This window comes from Heliangelus exortis, chromosome 6 (assembly GCF_036169615.1).
Source record: "Heliangelus exortis chromosome 6, bHelExo1.hap1, whole genome shotgun sequence".
NCBI lineage: Eukaryota > Metazoa > Chordata > Aves > Apodiformes > Trochilidae > Heliangelus > Heliangelus exortis.
In genome coordinates, this window is record NC_092427.1 from 31541924 (window position 1) to 31559341 (window position 17418).

At 58.6% G+C, this 17418-nt stretch overlaps 2 protein-coding genes across 3 annotated transcripts; both read left to right on the forward strand.

The window, feature by feature from the left end:
* The first annotated feature begins 15 nt into the window (after positions 1-15).
* On the forward strand, positions 16-9923 carry ATG9A (autophagy related 9A). Of its 2 annotated transcripts, none has more exons than XM_071747613.1 (14): positions 16-218; positions 537-579; positions 1491-1556; positions 1847-2008; positions 2112-2253; positions 3174-3922; positions 4253-4406; positions 4634-4813; positions 5688-5933; positions 6238-6458; positions 6807-6924; positions 7120-7342; positions 7474-7616; positions 7670-9923. In XM_071747613.1, exons 1-14 carry the CDS (start codon positions 116-118, stop codon positions 7700-7702), a joined length of 2583 nt encoding a protein of 860 aa, XP_071603714.1. In that variant the 5' UTR covers positions 16-115; the 3' UTR covers positions 7703-9923. The 2 variants fall into 2 exon arrangements, with proteins under 2 accessions (XP_071603714.1, XP_071603715.1); XM_071747614.1 differs by having other exon boundaries at positions 7697-9923.
* A 449-nt stretch (positions 9924-10372) lies between these two features.
* On the forward strand, positions 10373-17368 carry ABCB6 (ATP binding cassette subfamily B member 6 (LAN blood group)). Its single transcript, XM_071747615.1, is given in 21 exon segments — positions 10373-10524; positions 11227-11450; positions 11453-11757; positions 12316-12453; positions 12722-12911; positions 13108-13200; positions 13464-13656; positions 13743-13864; positions 13991-14100; positions 14189-14254; positions 14390-14515; positions 14605-14681; positions 14788-14851; positions 14949-15034; positions 15150-15207; positions 15385-15489; positions 15899-16073; positions 16377-16489; positions 16601-16695; positions 16887-16955; positions 17054-17368. Coding segments are annotated over 20 exon segments (2520 nt in total). The 5' UTR covers positions 10373-10524; positions 11227-11242; the 3' UTR covers positions 17181-17368.
* The last annotated feature ends 50 nt before the right edge of the window (positions 17369-17418 follow it).

A 17418-nucleotide genomic window follows, 5' to 3' on the forward strand; every position in this document is an offset into this window, starting at 1 on the left:
CGCTGCCGCCACTCGCGGGGCGGGGGCCGGGCGGGCCGGGCCCGGGGCCTGGGCCGGGGCCGGGGCCGGGGGCCGGTGACCGGTGACGGCGGTAGCGGCGGCGCTGGGCCGCGCCATGGCCCACTTCGAGACGCAGTACCAGCGCCTGGAGAGCTCCTCCACGGAGTCCCCGCCCGGCGGCGGCGACCTGCTTGTCCACGTTCCCGAGGGCGCTAAGTGTGAGCACCGGCACTGGGGGCTGGGGCCTGGCCGCCGGCGGCCTGAGCCTGAGGGGAGCGGCGTGGGGAAGCGTGAGGCGGCGGAGGCCTCGGGGATCGGCGGTGTCCGGGGTTCGGGGGGCAGGTCCAGGGGGGCCCGGGTGGCTGGGGCCGGGAGGGAGCAGCCAGACGGCGACGGGAGCCGGGAACGGGGACTGTGGGGTCGGTCTGGGGCTTCGGGGGTCCGGGACAGGGAGAGGGGGGTGAGGGGGTGCTGTACCCCGCAGGCAGGAAAGGGTGTGCCGGGGGGCCCCTCACCCTGCTCGTCTCTTCCTCCAGCTCCCTGGCATCACATCGAGAACCTGGACCTCTTCTTCTCTCGCATATCCTTTTGCAGGGCAGGCTGGGGTGGGATTCACTCCACCGTCCCCACGGCTTCCATAAACATAGAATCATAGGATCGTTTGGGTTGGAAAAGGCTTTTAAGGTCATCGAGCAGTTCCATAAGTTAGCTTACAGTTGGGCTGTCCCTGGCCCCTGTGGGGGTCTCACTGTCCAGGCTTGTAACTCTTGTAACCCCGTGGGACTGTCCAGTCCCACTTAAGCCTTTGATTACATGTGGTCTGGGTGTTGTTACACTCCTCTGTTCTTTGATGGGGTCATCACTGTCAACTGGGTTGGCTGCGTGCCTGGGAGCTTCAAGACTCGCAAGGAAGGGAGTTATCAGCCTGGTGCTGAGAAATCTTGGAGCCAGAAAGCAGGGGACGAAGAAAGCTCTTTGGTTGGTGAGCCAATCCTGTGAACCAGTTCACAGGACCACCATTATCAAATGAGGGGAAGGGAACTAACAGGTGACCCTTTTGGTCCCAGAGGATGACTGCTTGTCTTATAAAATGATGTTAGTTATCCTAACCTCTAATCTCTATCCTAAGAACAGGGGATACTGGTGATAGGTGCTGGGGTTCTGGAATGCATTTTTACTTGTCTCTGCATTGTCCTGCCCTGCCTTCCCCTGTGCAGCCTGAAGGCAGCTGAGTTTCTGCTCAGTGCTGGGAACAGCCCCTGCTCTGGGTGCTAGGTGGGGCAAGAAGGGAGCCTGGATGGATCCAAGTCCTCTTAACCCAACTCTGCTTTAGGGGGACAGTGTTCCCCTGAAGCAGATAACCAGCTTGCTGATGAGTGGGAGTAGGAGGTGGAGGCACTAGTGATGGAGGCAGATTTGACTTGGGAGCTGCAGATGCCAGTGGAACAGAAGCAATGAGTCTCCAGACTTATCCTTGACTGTAGCTTTCACGTCTATAACCTGCATCAGAAGAATGGCTTCACCTGCATGCTCATCGGAGAGATCTTTGAGCTCATGTAAGTGCAGCTTCCCCCTCTGCTGGGGCTGAGGCAGCTTTTGGGGAACAGCTACAGAAATTTGCTGAGCTCCTGCAACTGAATGGACAGGAGGGTTCCCTGTGCAGTTGTGGTGTCTCCCCTTCCTTAGAGTTTTCCATGCCTGCATTCTGCTTCAAGGAACTGGAGACCTTGAGCTTTCCCGCCACTGTGACTGTGGGGATGCATCTCCATGACCCTGTGACCCTGACTGCTTCATGTCTGGGGGGCAGAAAGGCGATGTCCTCACACCCGCTCCCTTTTTTTCACAGGCAGTTCATCTTTGTGGTGGCATTCACCACCTTTCTTATCAGCTGTGTTGACTACGACATCCTTTTTGCCAATAAAGCAGTAAATCACAGCCAGCATCCCACTGAGCCCATTAAGGTGACTCTGCCAGATGCCTTCCTGCCGCCTAATGTCTGCAGTTCGAGGTAGGGGTAGTGGAGGGCATGTTAGCCAGTTCTCTTGCTTTCTCAGGTACTCAGGGTGCCTGCCTGGGCCTGTCTCCCACTACTTGCCTCTTCTTGCTTGCAGAATCCAGGCAAACAGTTTCCTCATCTGCATCCTAGTGATAGCTGGGGTTTTCTGGATTCACCGACTTGTTAAATTTATCTACAACATTTGCTGCTACTGGGAAATACACTCTTTCTACATCAATGCCCTCAAAATCCCCATGGTAAGTAGCTGGGCCAAGGGCTGCATGTGGGGCTGCGTAAGGGATGCAGGAGGCATTTGGGTGGTGAGAAGCAACTTGCCTTCACTTCCAGCTTCTCCAGCTTCTCCAACAGACTTGTAACAAGCATTCTTCCTGTGCTTCATGACTGCACAGGTCTCCTCTCATCCTCTTCTCCAGCAGCCAATATATTTTGTGTTAACCTCTCTCTGCCCAGCCTGCCCCTCTGCCTGCTGGCACACACCTCTGCCATCTGCCACCCAATATGTTTAGTCTTCTGTGATGGCCTTTTCTGTGATGCCTTTCAACAGAAATATCCTTGTACGAAGGGCACTGGGTTGTGGCTAATGTTATTTCTTTGTTTACTGGGGTGGGGAAACTGAGGTGTGGAGCTACTTAGAAGGCGAAGACACACTGGAGATTGGTGTGTCAAAGATGGGATTTGAGGCTTGCACATATATCCTAGTCCAGAGTCCTTGCTTTAATGGAGACCATCAAAAAGTGCATGCACATTCTTTGAGGAGAGACCATGTCTTGAGAAAGGTGGGGTGAGCCCAGAGGCTTGGCTTGTCCCCAGCTTTTCCACAGGCTCTGTGTGGGACACTGCTTAAGTCCCTTCCCTTCTTGACTCCAAATGGCAGCTCTGAGAGGGGCTGTAGAACCCTGGAGCTGCGGAGCTGGAAGCGACTGGCAAGTGAGTGGCTGGGAGACCATCAGCTGTGCTGATCTTGGGGTGAAGGGCATCGGGGCAAGATTTGGGGTTTGCTTGCTGCAGGCTGAAGTGGTGCAAAGAGGTGCCCCGTGTCCTGGTGCTGATATGCCCCATCAGCACCCTGAGGCATGCACTGGGCCTGCTGTTCGGGTGGGCTCAGCCCATCCCTGGACACATTCTGCCCCTAATCTTGCTGCTTGCCCCCTTCCAGTCCACCCTGCCCTACTACACCTGGCAGGAGGTGCAAGCCCGCATTGTACAGATCCAGAAGGAACACCAGATCTGCATCCACAAGAAGGAGCTGACAGAGCTGGACATCTACCACCGCATCCTCCGCTTCAAGAATTACATGGTGGCCATGGTGAACAAGTCACTGCTGCCCATCCGCTTCCGCCTGCCCCTGCTGGGAGACACTGTCTTCTACACACGTGGGCTCAAGTACAACTTTGAGCTCATCTTCTTCTGGGGGCCCGGCTCCCTCTTTGAGAATGAGTGGAGCCTGAAGGCTGAGTACAAGCGGGCTGGGAACCGCCTGGAGCTGGCTGAGAAGCTCAGCACTCGCATCCTCTGGATTGGCATTGCTAACTTCCTCCTCTGCCCCCTCATCCTCATCTGGCAGATCCTCTACGCCTTCTTCAGCTACACGGAGATCCTGAAGCGGGAGCCAGGCAGCCTGGGTGCCCGCTGCTGGTCTCTCTACGGCCGCTGTTACCTCCGTCACTTCAATGAGCTGGACCATGAGCTGCAGTCGCGGCTCAGCAAGGGCTACAAGCCAGCATCCAAGTACATGAACTGCTTTATCTCCCCGCTCCTCACCATTGTGGCCAAGAATGTGGCCTTCTTTGCTGGCTCCATCCTGGCTGTGCTCATTGCTCTCACCATCTATGATGAGGATGTGCTGGCGGTTGAGCATGTCCTGACCACAGTCACCTTGCTTGGAGTGGGCATCACGGTGTGCAGGTGAGGTGGGACTGTGTTACCCCCGTGCTCCAGAGAGCGCTGTGGGGAGCAGAGTGGCTGACAGCCACCCATGCAAACATATTCTTTGGTTGCAAGTGGACATGAATCTGCCTGAGAGAAGAGCATGGCTGGGGAGAGTCGGGCAGGCAGGAGAAGAGGGTAGGGGTGATCTTGGGTGCAGCAGCTGGGTCTGTGTTGGTAGGAGGGTTTGGCTTGGGCACAAAGGCTGCAGGCAAAGCTGTGGTACAGACCAGTCATCCTGTCCTCCCTGGATGAGATCACCCAGGAATTCTGTGAGACGCTATGATGTTTTCCTGTACTGTCCTACAGGTCTTTCATCCCTGACCAGCACCTGGTGTTTTGCCCAGAGCAGCTGCTGCGAGTCATCCTGGCTCACATCCACTACATGCCTGACCACTGGCAGGGCAACGCCCACCGCTATGAGACCAGGGATGAGTTTGCCCAGCTCTTCCAGTACAAAGCGGTGAGCTTGGCTTGCATGGGGCTGGGATGGGGACTTGACCCCATTCCTGCAGGAGAAAGAAGCTGATGTAGAGCCAGGCAGCTTCTAGGCTGGGAGAGGAACAAGGCAGTTTTCTCAGAGACACCCTGCCACAGAAGATGGAAGCCTGGAGCTGGGGGGCTGGCTTTGGGATTGCAGGTTTTTTGACATCCCCAAGCTTGTGCTGAGTCCATCATCTCTGTGCTCAGGTCTTCATCCTGGAGGAGCTCCTAAGTCCCATCATTACCCCCCTGATCCTCATCATCTGCCTGCGGCCCAAGTCCTTAGACATCGTTGACTTCTTCCGCAACTTCACTGTGGAGGTGGTGGGTGTGGGTGACACCTGCTCCTTTGCCCAAATGGACGTGCGCCAGCATGGCCATCCGGCGGTAGGTCTCTTGTGTGTCAGAAGAGCAACCTGGGCTCCCCATCAGCATGTCTGGTCCTTTACACGCGTGAGAGGCTGTAACTCCCCACTCCTGGCACCTCGGTCCAGCCCAGCCACCTGCCTCTGCTGGATGTCTGTGACTCCCAACACAGGTCATCAGCCCTAGAAGGCTTCTGTGGCCCAGCTGTGATTAACTTGATATTCTGTGAAACAGGCTTTGTGATTTCTTTATTTTATGCCCTTGCCTATCTTCACAACCAAGAGTCCTGTGTCCTCAGGGGAGAAAAATGGGGATACTTGGACATTTAGAAAGCCTGACCTCTGAGAACTGACGTAAAGAAGCTGGTCTGCTTGTGCCCATCAGAGGGGCAGTCTCAGAGAGATGGGAAGCATTTCCTGTTATGTAAAATCCAGGAAAGCAGATCCTTCTATTTCCTGTGCCTGGGAATTTAGGCTACTTGTCAGGAAAGACTTATTAGTGACAGGACCATGAACTATGGAGGGGCTGGACTCACTGTGGCAGGAAGCTTTTAAGAAGAGTAATTTGTTGACTGTAGTCACTCCTGTGGGCTGGATTGCGCAAGCCAAGGCTTTCAGCTCTCTAATTTGTGACAAGTCTCTGTCTCTCCAGTTCCCTCACAACAATGCATGTTCTGGCACAGAGATGGAGAACACTGTGCTTGTCACTTCTTTCCCAGGCTGTGAGGGCTGAAGTAGTATTAGTGGGGCTTTTGTCATAGCACCTGCTGTGTTTGGAGCTGTGACCCAGCATATCTGAGCTGTTGCATTCTCTGCCCAGGCTGATTGCAGGTTTTCCAGGCCTGGCAGGGATGTAAAGCAGATCCTGTCCCTCATTAACTGTCTGTGCTCCACAGTGGATGTCCGCAGGAAAGACGGAGGCCTCCATTTACCAGCAGGCTGAGGATGGCAAGACAGAGCTGTCCCTCATGCATTTTGCCATCACCAACCCCAAGTGGCAGCCGCCCCGCGAGAGCACAGCCTTCATCGGCTTCCTGAAGGAGCGGGTGCACCGGGACAGCAGTGTGGCGCTGGCTCAGCAGGCTGTGCTCCCTGAAAACGCTCTCTTCAGCTCCATCCAGTCCCTGCAGTCAGAGTCGGAGGTGCCCACGCTGGGGCAGGGGGTGCTGGGGTGTTCTTGCTTGCTGAGTGTTTGCAAACAATCAGACCTTCTGGGCAATTTTGCTCTTGCCTGGTCTGTATCTGGGGGTACAAATTGGAGAGATCAGCACTACTTGGGACTGTTGTTGCATTTCCAGAGAAGATAGCAGGCTGTCCTGGGGCACTGTGAGGTGGGAGCAGGGCTGAGGGGGCTGAAGTGCCTCAGTTCTGTGTCACTGAGTGGGGATCAGCCTCAACCTTCCAGGTCTGCACAGGACAGTGATTCTCTCCTTCTCAACTCTGCAGCCTCACAGCCTGATTGCCAATGTCATAGTGGGTTCCTCGGCACTGGGCTTCCACATGGGCCGGGATGGACAGGCCTCCCGACATCTCTCCGAAGTGGCCTCAGCGCTGCGTTCCTTCTCCCCACTCCAGTCTGCCCAGCAGCCTAGCAGTGGCTTCCAGACATCGGGAAGGGATGGAGAGGGAGCCCAGCCTCGGGGTGCCAGTGCCATGACAGCCTCTGGGTAAGCTGCAGGTTGGAGAGGGGCGGCCCAGCACCTTTTATATTCCTTAAACCCTTGTCCAATCGACATCCTGTTGGTCTAGGTGCACAGTGAGGCTCAGGTGCTTAGGCTGGCCCCAAAGGACAGTGTTGGGGTTCTGATGTTGTCCCGTAGATACCACTGTGATGAGAAATCCCTAGTAGGGAAGAGGCAGTGCCATGGCAGGGCTGGTCATCACCTTGGGCATCTGAGGAGATGCTATGAAGTGTCCGATCCTGCCCAGGCCAGGGGTGGCATTAGAGCAGAGAGAGGCTGGGCAGTGGGGGGGGGCACCTGGGCAGCAAACACAGCTTATGTGTCCCATGGCAGTGCTGATGCGAGGACCGTGAGCTCTGGAAGCAGTGCCTGGGAGGGTCAGATGCAGAGCATGATCCTGTCGGAGTATGCCTCCACCGAGATGAGTCTCCACGCACTCTACATGCATGAGGTGAGCAGCCCAGAGCTGGACCAGCCAAGGGGCATGGGGCTAGGGCAGGCAGGAGTGGGGTACCCTGTCCAAACTGACTGTGGTACCAGTGTGAGCTGAGAGCAGTGTGTGTGTGCTGTGCTGTGCTGGGGAGAGGGTGTGCTTGGGTGTCTGGGTTCTCCCACACAGCTGACTCACTCCTGTTTTGGCCTGCAGTTGCACAAGCAGCACGCCCAGCTGGAGCCCGAGCGGCACACTTGGCACCGTCGAGAGAGTGACGAGAGCGGGGAGAGCACCCACGAGGAGCTGGACACGCAGCGGGGTGCCTCTGTCCCTATCCCTCGCTCTGCCAGCTACCCCTTCTCCTCACCGCGGCAGCCTGCCGAGGAGACGGCCACGCTGCAGACCGGCTTCCAGCGGCGATATGGTGGCATCACAGGTACGGGAGCCAGGGCAGAGGGCTGAGCCCTGTATCCAGTGCCCTGTGTGGACTGGCACAAGCAGCCTGCCTTGCCCCAGAAGACTGACAGTCCTCCAGTTAGCTGATCTTCCTCCTTGCCTCTCCTGCAGACCCAGGCACAGTACACAGAGCCCCATCACACTTCTCCCGCCTCCCTCTAGGAGGCTGGGCTGAGGATGGGCAGTCAGCAAGACACCCAGAGCCTGTGCCAGAGGAGAGCTCAGAGGATGAGCTTCCACCGCAGATCCACAAGGTAGGGGTGAAAGCTGTGTCTGAGAGAGGAAATGTGTATTTAGGTCCTGATAGGTGCCACATCCCCTCTCTGTCTTTCAGGTATAGCCTTGTAGACCGGGGCTCTCGTGGGGGTTGCAGACTGGGAGCCGCCTGGGCAGCAGGATGTGGCATCAGCCTGATTCTTCTCCCGTCCCGAGTGGACAGGATAGTCCCGGGCTCCATTTTGTTGCCATCCGTTACCGAAGAGACAAAACTGCCAGGCCGGCGGCTTTGCGGTGGCACTTTGTGTCCAGCCGTGTGTCAAGTCAATGCCACTCTGACTCTTGTGGGGTGAATGCGTGTGTGAGTACATACATGTGTCTGTGTTCACATCTGTGTTGTCCGTGTCAGAGGAGTGCTGCAGAGCCTGTGAAAGCTGACATGACAGGACTAGCCGTGGGGAGCTGTGGACTGGCTTGGAGGTGGCAGCAGCAGCTGCTGTTTGAAAGAATGCGAGATGGCACCAGCTCCAAATGCCTGCATGGAGCTGGGACCTGCCTCCAGAATGAAGGCAGGAGCTGTTGAGGGGGTCAGCCTGTAGCACCACACCTGCCCTGCCTGCAGCCCTTGAGAGGGTGCCCAGGACCAGTGTTGCACCCTTCAGCTTGGAGCAGGACAGCAGTGGGGCAGCCTCCCACCCCTCTGCCCCAGAACACTGCAGAGAGATCGGCCCCAGCTGCTGCTGGTGTGGGGTGTAGAGCTGGTGGGAACAGCTCTGTCTGGGCTTCTCTTCAACTCTCACAACAGCTGGCCCATCCCCTGCACACAAGGAAGGATTGGGTTGGGTGGAAGTCCTGGGTCTCTGACATCCCTCCCAGCTGACAGCCTCTGTGCTGTACCTTGGGGCAGCAGCGTCCTCTACCCTGTGTGACAGCTGTGGCTGCTAGCGGGCCCTCCTGCAGTGCCAAACAGACCCTGAGGTGGGGAAGCCCTGTGTGTCCTGGGAGTGTTTGCAGCCCCTTTGGAGACCACCCTGAACATCATGTGCTCTGTGTATTGGTTCCCTTCCCTCAGACATGATAAAGGCCTTGTCCCCATACCCAGGTTGTGGTGCATCGGATCTGTCCTCCTGATATGGCCGTTTCTGTGGTATCGGGCCTTTCCTTTTCAGCAAGCAAAAGCTTCAGTGCATCTAACACCTTTACCTGGCAGGTCCTAGCTCCACCTTCTCTCCTGAAACCATACTTTTGCTTTTAACATGGCTTTGGCTGCTGTGGAGACCATGTACCATACAGCTGGCTTGGTCCTGGGGGTAGTGGGGATGTCAAGAGGGAGGATGCTCTAAACCCAGAAGGGGGGAGGTAGATCCCAGCCCAACCCTGGGGTGGTGGGTCGGATCAGGATCCTGGTTGTGCAGCAACACCCTTCCCTCATCATTCTGGTTCCCTTCTCTTCCAGTGGCAGCTTGAAAGGGTCTGTATCCCCACTGACCCTTGCCAGGCTTTTTTTTCTGTTCTCTTCCTCCCTTTGCCTCTGGCAGGGGCTGCTTGCTGTTGTCATGCCCTCCCCAAGCACCGCAAGCTCTCCTATGCCATCCCTGGAGTCCAGGGCCACCTACCTTCCCCTGCCAAGGTTATTGCACTCTGCCCTTCCCCTCCCAGGGTTATTGTCCTCTGCCCTTCGCTCCCGGGCTGTGCACAGGCAGATGAGCTATCTGTTCCTGGTGCTGCTGGGGTGCCTGCACCCAAGGGCCAGGGCACAAGCAGGGCCAAGGTGCTTACACAGGGGCAGGCTTTTTTGGGGGTGGTTGGTGCCCTGCTGGCATGGGGTGGGATAGAGAATGTGACTGCTCTGGGGTCACATACAGAGTGTGCTAGAGCAGAGCGTGAAGTGGGGTCAGGACTCCCCTACGCAGGGGGTCATCGCATGGAGGGACGGCAACCATGACCCTGCAGCACCTCTGGCTTGGGACTATCATGGCATCATGAAGGAAAACAGAATGCAAATTTCCAAGGAACCCAAGCTTTCCCGTGGCTTTCCCTGGCCCCTGGGCTGCTGCCCTGCATGGAAATGGGTTTCCCCAGGGCTGGGGGATACTTCACCTGAGGTGTGAAAGGCTGGCAGTACCCAGGGGTAGGGGAACCTGGGCCTTTCCAGGAAAGACAGGCCTGGCAGGAGCAGGCTGGTGTCCTTGCTGCATGTTGTGCTTGTGTCCTCAGTGTCCCATGTGCATGGCAAGACACTCTTCCTCATCTTCTCCCCGGGGCGTGCGGGGGTCCCCAGGGAGCGCAGTCTGGCCCCCCCGTGCCCTCGCTGTACAGCTGGCTAATAAAGATGGGCTCTGTCATCCCTGCCTGCCTCCGTGTCTCCCTTCACCTGCGGCGGCCAGACCGGGCCTGGGGAACCGAGGAACCCGGACATGCAGTTGCCTGCGGTGGCTGCCAGGTGGCTGCCGGCTGCTCCGGCCGGTCCGGGAGCTCCCCGCAGCTGGGTCCGGGGGCCGCGGGGGGAGGCGGGAGCTATATTTATCCTCCCCGTCCTGCCTGACCTCTGCGTCGGGCGCGGCCCTGCCCGGGCCGGCGGGGGCTATCTCGGGACGGCAGGGTCGGGTTGGCGGCGGCGATAAGCGCGAGCGGGGCGAGTCGCCTCGGCTTCGAGGACCCGGCCCGGGAGCGCGTCCCACAGCACCAAGACCCCCCCGGGCTCGTTTCTGCGAGCAGCGGTTGTGGGGCAGGGTGCCCCAGGGGGTGGGGTAGGACCGTGCAGCTCTGGGACGAGGGGGTGGGGACATACCGAGGGTGCAGCTCCGGCGCCGGGGAGGGCGCGCGGGAGGCCGCCGGTGCCGGCTTGAGGGGGGCGGGGAGCGGGGCGGAGCGGAGCAGCGCGGGCGCCCGGCTGGCGGCGGAGAGGGGGCCCAGAGCGGGCCGGGGCCGGCGGGCCCAGGGCAGGTGAGCGGGTGCGGGGCCCGGGCAGGCGGCGGGACTGGCGGGACGGAGAGCGGGGCCTCGGCCGCTTGTCCCGGGGCTGAGCGCCGCCGGCGCCGCCAGGGAATTGCCCCGGTACGGCCGCAGCCCCCGACCTGTCCCTCACCCCTTATGTGTGTTTCGCCGCCTGTTCCCCTCCGCCTGTCCCCTGTCTTTGCCCTTTAATTTCCCTGGCATTACGCTACGTTTCTCCGCGCATTCCCTTGCGTTATCCTCCACCCGCCCACCCCGCGCATTGCTGCTGCATTGTCCCCAGTGTTACACACACACACCCGCTCAAGACCCAGCATCCCGCAGCCTTCCGCTCCCTGCTGTCTCACTGCCCTCTATGTCCGACTGCATCCCGGTTGCCCCTCAGGGCCCAGGAAACTCTGGGTGCCCCAGTGCAGTTTTACCCCCCTGCCCAGGGCATTGGCAGGCCCTGCGAGTATATCCTGACATGATCCATCCCCAGGCAAAACTGACCTTGCCTGCATGCACAGCTGCATGCATGTTGGAACACTGCACGTTGTCCCATGTGTCCATTCCATGTCCATCAGTGCTTTGTCCTGTCCCAATATGTGGCCCCCTCTGCTTGGCCTTGTCACACCACCACGGGGTCCCTCTTTGCAGCTATACCCGACAGTCCATCCTGAGACTTCGCTCCCACTGTTCTTCTTTATGCAGCCAGTGACCTGCCAGGATGGTGGTGCTGCGGGGCTACTGTGAGGGCAACAGCTCCATCGCTCAGGCTTGGGTCCAGCAGGGCTTCCAGCCCTGTTTCTTCTTCACACTGGTGCCAGCAGTGCTGCTGAGTGTCTGCCTGCTGCTGGGTGCCCTGCAGTATGCCTGCTACGTCCGCTTCGGCCGTGCCATGGAGCCCAAGTACATCCCCCGCTCGCGCCTCTACGGTGCCAGGTCCTGCTGTCCCTGCTCCTGGCCCTGCAGCCCTTTGGTGGGCTGCTGTGGCAAGCTGGGGGGCTGGGACAGCTCTATGGGTACATGTTTGTGCATGCCTGCCTCTGGGCCCTCAGCTGGGGCTGTGCAGTTGCCCTCCTGCAGCTGGAGCATACACGGGTACTGGCACACGACCGGACACGGGGCCATGGCACCGTCCTTCTCCTCTTCTGGGCACTGGCCTTTGCTGCTGAGAACTTGACCCTGGTGTGCTGGAGGAGCCCACTGTGGTGGTGGGCACTAGAGGACACGAACCAGAAGGTGGGCTGGGGGCCTGTGGGCAGGGAGGGGAATGGGGCCCCATGTGGCGTGAGGGTGGAGGGGCTGCAGCATCATGGTGCTGGAGTGGGGTGTGCCTGCTGTGTCCTGCCATGCACAGGCTGTGCACACTCCAAGGTTGCACCCACACATCTGCTGTGTTATCTTGGCCCCAAGCCCAGCTATCATACATCTCTCTATACCTCGGTCTAGCTCAGCTCCTGCTTTTTCCTGGGCCAGCCCCAGGTGCAGAGGTGGGACGTACCTGCCTGCCCCCTACAGCTCTTTTCAACCCTGCTCCCCCCTGGGGTTGGGATACCCCAAGCTGGAGGGCACAGAGCCATATGCAGCAGGGAGGAAGGAAGGGGTCTAGGTGATACCTGAGATGCTGCCTTCAGCTGAGGTTCCTCCTTAGTCTTGTAGGGTGTCCCCTTTCCCCTGGCTGCACTTCACACCAGCCCCATGCCCCACTACTTGGCTCTCTTAGCTCATACATGCCACATGCCTGACCAGGCTGTGCCGAGGGCCGGTTGCAGCGCTAACTCTTCACTCTCCATCCAGGTACAGTTCAGCTTCTGGCTGCTGCGTTACATCTGCACATTCATGCTCTTCATCTTGGGCATGAAGGCCCCAGGGCTGCCCCGCAAGCCCTACATGCTGCTGATCAATGAGGAGGAACGGGATGTGGAGAACAGTCAGGTGAGTCCCAGGACCAGAGCAGTTTGGAGATTATGGCCAGGGTGGAGATGAGGAGAAAATGGAAATTCAGCTGCCATGGGATCAGTACCTTCAGGAGACCAGGGAGGAGCAAGGTTTAGAGCTGCCAAGCTACTTGTGCACTGTCAGGAGGATGCAGTCTTGCTGGGAGGATGGAGCAGGAACCCTGAAAGAACAGGGCTGGTTTTCTTGGTGGGGTGTTCCCTGGGGCCAGTACCAGGGTGGTGACCCCTCCCTCTGTTCTCCCTAGCCACTCCTGCCTGATGGTGGCAGGACCACCTCCACCTGGAAGGATTTCCGGAGGAAGCTGCGGCTGCTCGTGCCGTACATGTGGCCAAGAGGCAACTACCTTCTGCAGGGGCTGGTGCTGTTTTGCATGATGCTCATGGGGCTGGAGCGAGCCATCAATGTCTTCGTCCCCATCTACTACAAGAACATTGGTGAGGCTCCTGGAGCTCAACATATGAGGGTACCCATGGCCTCACAAAGTGTTGGGGGTGTCACAAGTGACCTTAGGGGCTGCAGGAAGCTGGCAGGAGCAGGGTCCAGGGAGTCAGGGATGAGCACTGGGTGCCAATGGGGCACTTGGCTGTACTCCCTGTCCCTCTGCCCTGACCCTTGTCACTCTCTCCCCAGTGAACAAGCTGACAGAGGGGGCTCCCTGGCACACCCTGGCATGGACTGTATGCATCTATGTGGGGCTGAAATTCCTGCAGGGTGGAGGTGCTGGTAAGGACTGACAGGAAGGATGGGGTGTAGGGGAGAGGCAGCATGGGGCACATCATGTGCATCATGTGCATGCCAGCATGAGGCTGGAGGGGCCAGGGATGCCCTGATGACCCCATCACTGCTGCTTTCTCTTGGGAACAGCAACCAGGGCTGGTCCCATGTTGAGGCCCATCCCAAAGCCCTTTTTCCCAACTGGGCTTTCTGAGCTAGCTGCATGCCTTCATGTTACTGGTCCATGCTGACCCTCCTGTGGTGCTCTGCAGGCTCCACCGGCTTTGTGAGCAACCTGCGCACCTTCCTGTGGGTGTGGGTGCAGCAGTTCACCAACCGGCAGGTGCAGGTGCAGCTCTTTGCCCACCTGCACGGGCTGTCCCTACGCTGGCACCTGGGCCGTCGCACTGGAGAGGTCCTGCGCAGTGTGGACCGTGGCACCAGCAGCATCAACAACCTGCTCAGGTCAGACCATGCCCGCGGAGGGTGGGGGGTGGCCAGGCAGCCTCACCTTGCTGGACTGATGTGCCATTCCTTTTCCTACCCCACAGCTACATCGTCTTCAGCATCATCCCCACCATTGCAGACATCATCATCGGCATCGTTTACTTTACTTCAGTTTTCAGCGCCTGGTTTGGCCTTATCATCTTTGTGTGTATGAGCCTCTACTTGAGTAAGTGCTGGGTCAGGGTGCAGGACTGCTGTGCTGGGCTGTGAGGCAGCGGGCTCCTGATGACATAGCAGGAGCATAGCATAGCATAGCATAGCATAGCATAGCATAGCATGCTCCTTCCTGCAGCTCTGACCATATTCATCACTGAATGGAGGACCAAGTACCGTCGGGACATGAACACACGGGACAATGAGGCCAAGTCCCGGGCTGTGGACTCACTTCTCAATTTTGAGACGGTACTGTAGGTGGTGGTGGGGTCACTGAGCACTGCCTGGCACTGGGGGGAGCTGATCCAGGTGCTGACCCCAGCTCTGCATCTGGCAGGTGAAGTACTACAATGCAGAGAGCTATGAGGTGAACCGCTTTAATGATGCCATTGTCAAGTACCAGGTATGAGGCACTCAGCACCAATGAGGGAATCTGGGGGGAAGGAGCTGATCCTCACAGGCACCTCTGGGGAGGATGGAGCTCACCATGGGACTGGTTTGGATGTGGCAGCATCCTAGAAGACCTTGCCTCTTCCAGGTCTCAGAGTGGAAGGTCAGTGCCTCATTGGGCCTCCTCAACCAGACCCAGAACCTAGTCATTGGCCTAGGGCTGCTGGCAGGTTCCCTGCTCTGTGCCTACTTCGTCGTTGAAAACAAGCTGCAGGTAAGGCTGGTGCCAGCCTGGGCAGCCCCCTGCCTGAGGTGGGGCCTCAAGGCTGGTGGTGATGAGCACCTGTCCCCCGTGCCTTCCAGGTGGGGGACTTTGTCCTCTTTGGCACCTACATCATCCAGCTCTACACACCACTCAACTGGTTTGGGACTTACTACAGGTAATACTGGGAGCTGTGGGGGTGTATGGAGTCCCCCTCCCCCTGGGCACTTGGGCCAGGATGTCCTCCCACAAAACCCTTCTCTGTGGTCTTTCCCTCCTTCCAGAATGATCCAGAACTCCTTTGTGGACATGGAGAACATGTTCAAGCTCTTCCATGAGGAGCAGGAGGTAGGTAGCACCTTCCTGGACACTGCACCCTGGCAGATCCCTGTGGTCCTGCCCTGGGAAAGGTCTGGCTTTGAGGCTGTATCTCACCCTCCATCAGGTGAAGGATGTGGTGAACGCTGCTGACCTGCGCTTGGAGGCTGGGCGGATCGAGTTTGAGAACGTGCACTTCAGCTATGTGGATGGGTATGGGGAAGTGGGCATCGGGTGACAGGGTGGGACAAGTCAAACTATGGGGCCTAGCAGAGGGATATGGGGCAGCGCAGGGAGCCCTGAGCCTCTCTTCATATCTTTCTCCCAGGATGGAAATCCTGCAGGATGTCTCCTTCTCTGTGATGCCTGGGCAGACCCTGGCCCTGGTGAGAGTGGGACCTTGGGTGTGGGTTCACTGCTGGAGGGTGGAATGGGGGAAGAGAGGCTGGTGAATATGAGGGTTGAAAGGACAGAGCCCAAGTAGGGCTGGCCCTTCTCTGTCCAGCCTCCAGCAGTGGAAGCCAGTCTCTGGTGCCTCCAAACCCCTTTACTGTTGCATGCAGGTGGGACCTTCAGGCTCAGGGAAGAGCACTGTCATTCGCCTGCTCTTTCGCTTCTATGATGTGCGGGGTGGCTGCATCCGCATCGATGGGCAGGACATCTCCCAGGTGAGGGTGGGAGACCTCTGGTGATGGGTAGCAGGGGACATCAGCTCCTCTGGGCCTTGTAGTGCTGCTCAGTGAAGGCACTGACATCTCCCTAGATCCCCTTTGGGGCTGATGTCTGTACCAGGAGTGAGGTGGTTGGGACAAATGTGGGACCCGTAGGCTTGAAACTCTGGAGACTGACCAGAGCTCTCCATAAAGGGCTGGGTTGCTGGCAAGGTCCCCCCATCTCAGGGTATGGGTGCAGTGAGCCTGTGGTGTTGGGGTGGCACTCTGGAGCAGGCACTCTGGAGCAGACACTCTGCAAGGAGCAGGAAGTTGGGCTCACAGCTGGGGTATAGGACTTTTTTGGGGGAAGGGTGTCTCTGTGGGAGATGTGTATTAAGCTGAGCCCTCCCCCTTGCCTGCCCAGGTGAAGCAGGCATCACTGCGTGCTCACATCGGGGTGGTGCCCCAGGACACGGTGCTCTTCAACGACACCATCGCCAACAACATCCGCTATGGACGGGTCCTGGCCACTGACGAGGAGGTGCAGGAGGCAGCCCGGGCTGCTGACATCCATGACCGCATCCTTTCCTTCCCCGATGGTGAGACCCACGTGGACCCATCCTTGCCCTCCTCTGCCATTCTGGGATCTCCCATGACCTTGTAGCTGTCCTCATGGATGTCCTTGGGTAACATCCCCCATGGGGACACGTGTGACTCTGTGCCTTGCTTTTCTTCTCCGTGACAACCTTGCAGGCCTCAATCAGCCCCTGGACAGGGAGGGGCTGAGGCTGTGCTGGGTAGCTGTGTAGTCCTGGTGGGACGCCCCTATACAGCAGAGCCCCAGTCTTCACCCCAGTTTCGGAGAGCACCAGCACAGCACAGTCCTACCCTTGTGCCTGCAGGATACAACACCCAGGTGGGAGAGCGGGGGCTGAAGCTGAGCGGTGGGGAGAAGCAGCGCATCGCCATCGCACGCACCATCCTGAAGGGTCCCAACATCATCCTGCTGGATGAGGTAATGGCCAGTGGCCCACCCCCCAGCCTTGCCATGCTTTGCAGTAGCCCCCACCCTGGTGGCTGCCTGCTCTGCCCCCTGTCCCTTCCCCACACCCTGCGTCTCCCCCAGGCCACATCCGCACTTGACACAGAGACTGAGAGGAACATCCAGGCTTCCCTGGCCAAGGTCTGCGCCCACCGCACCACCATCGTTGTTGCACATAGGTAGGGTTGGGAGAAAGGGCTGATACGGGAGGTACTGAGCTCTCTGAGCTGGCCAGCCTCCTGTAGAGGGACTCAAAGACCTGTCCTCCAGCCTGGGATGTGACAGCTCTGTGACTGTGGCTCCTTGCATTGTGAAAACTTCCCCAGGCCCTCTTCTCTGGGCCAGGATAAGCCCTTGTCTTTCCCTCCAGGCTCTCCACCGTGGTAGGCGCAGACCAGATCCTGGTGCTCAAGGATGGGCGCATTGCAGAGCGAGGGAGGTGAGCGCAGGGGTAGGGCTTGGTGCTGTCTGCTGCCAGGACCCTCTGCCCAGCTTTGGGGCCAACTTGGGACACTGTGCCCCACATTCTCCCCGCAGGCACGAGGAGCTGCTGCAGAGGGGCGGTGTGTATGCAGGCATGTGGCTGCACCAGCAGGCTGGGGAGGAGAGTGAGAGCAAGGAGCACTGCACTGAGAAGCCCCAAGGCAGCAAGAAGGGGCCTTGATCATGTCCAGGGACTCTGCTGTGACACTGACCCGGAGCCCAGGCCCCCGTGCTGCCAGGGAGCCCTTTGCTGGCTGTGGTCCAGGGTCCCGTGTACCCCAGGAGCTGCAGGGGCTGGGTTGGACACTCCAGTACGTTTGTACCTGTTTGTTTTGCTGTTGTGTAGTTTCTTAAACCAGGTCCTTCCCAGTGCTGTACCTGTAATGCTGTGGGCAGGGAACGCGCGTGCAGGACACCCC

Excerpts from the sequence above, each read along its gene's own strand:
- ATG9A (XM_071747613.1), top strand. The coding sequence starts at position 116 with ATGGCCCACTTCGAGACGCAGTACCAGCGCCTGGAGAGCTCCTCCACG. Across the intron at positions 580-1,490 it reads CTGGACCTCTTCTTCTCTCG|CGTCTATAACCTGCATCAGA; the intron begins CATATCCTTTTG and ends CTGTAGCTTTCA. Across the intron at positions 6,459-6,806 it reads AGTGCCATGACAGCCTCTGG|TGCTGATGCGAGGACCGTGA; the intron begins GTAAGCTGCAGG and ends GTCCCATGGCAG.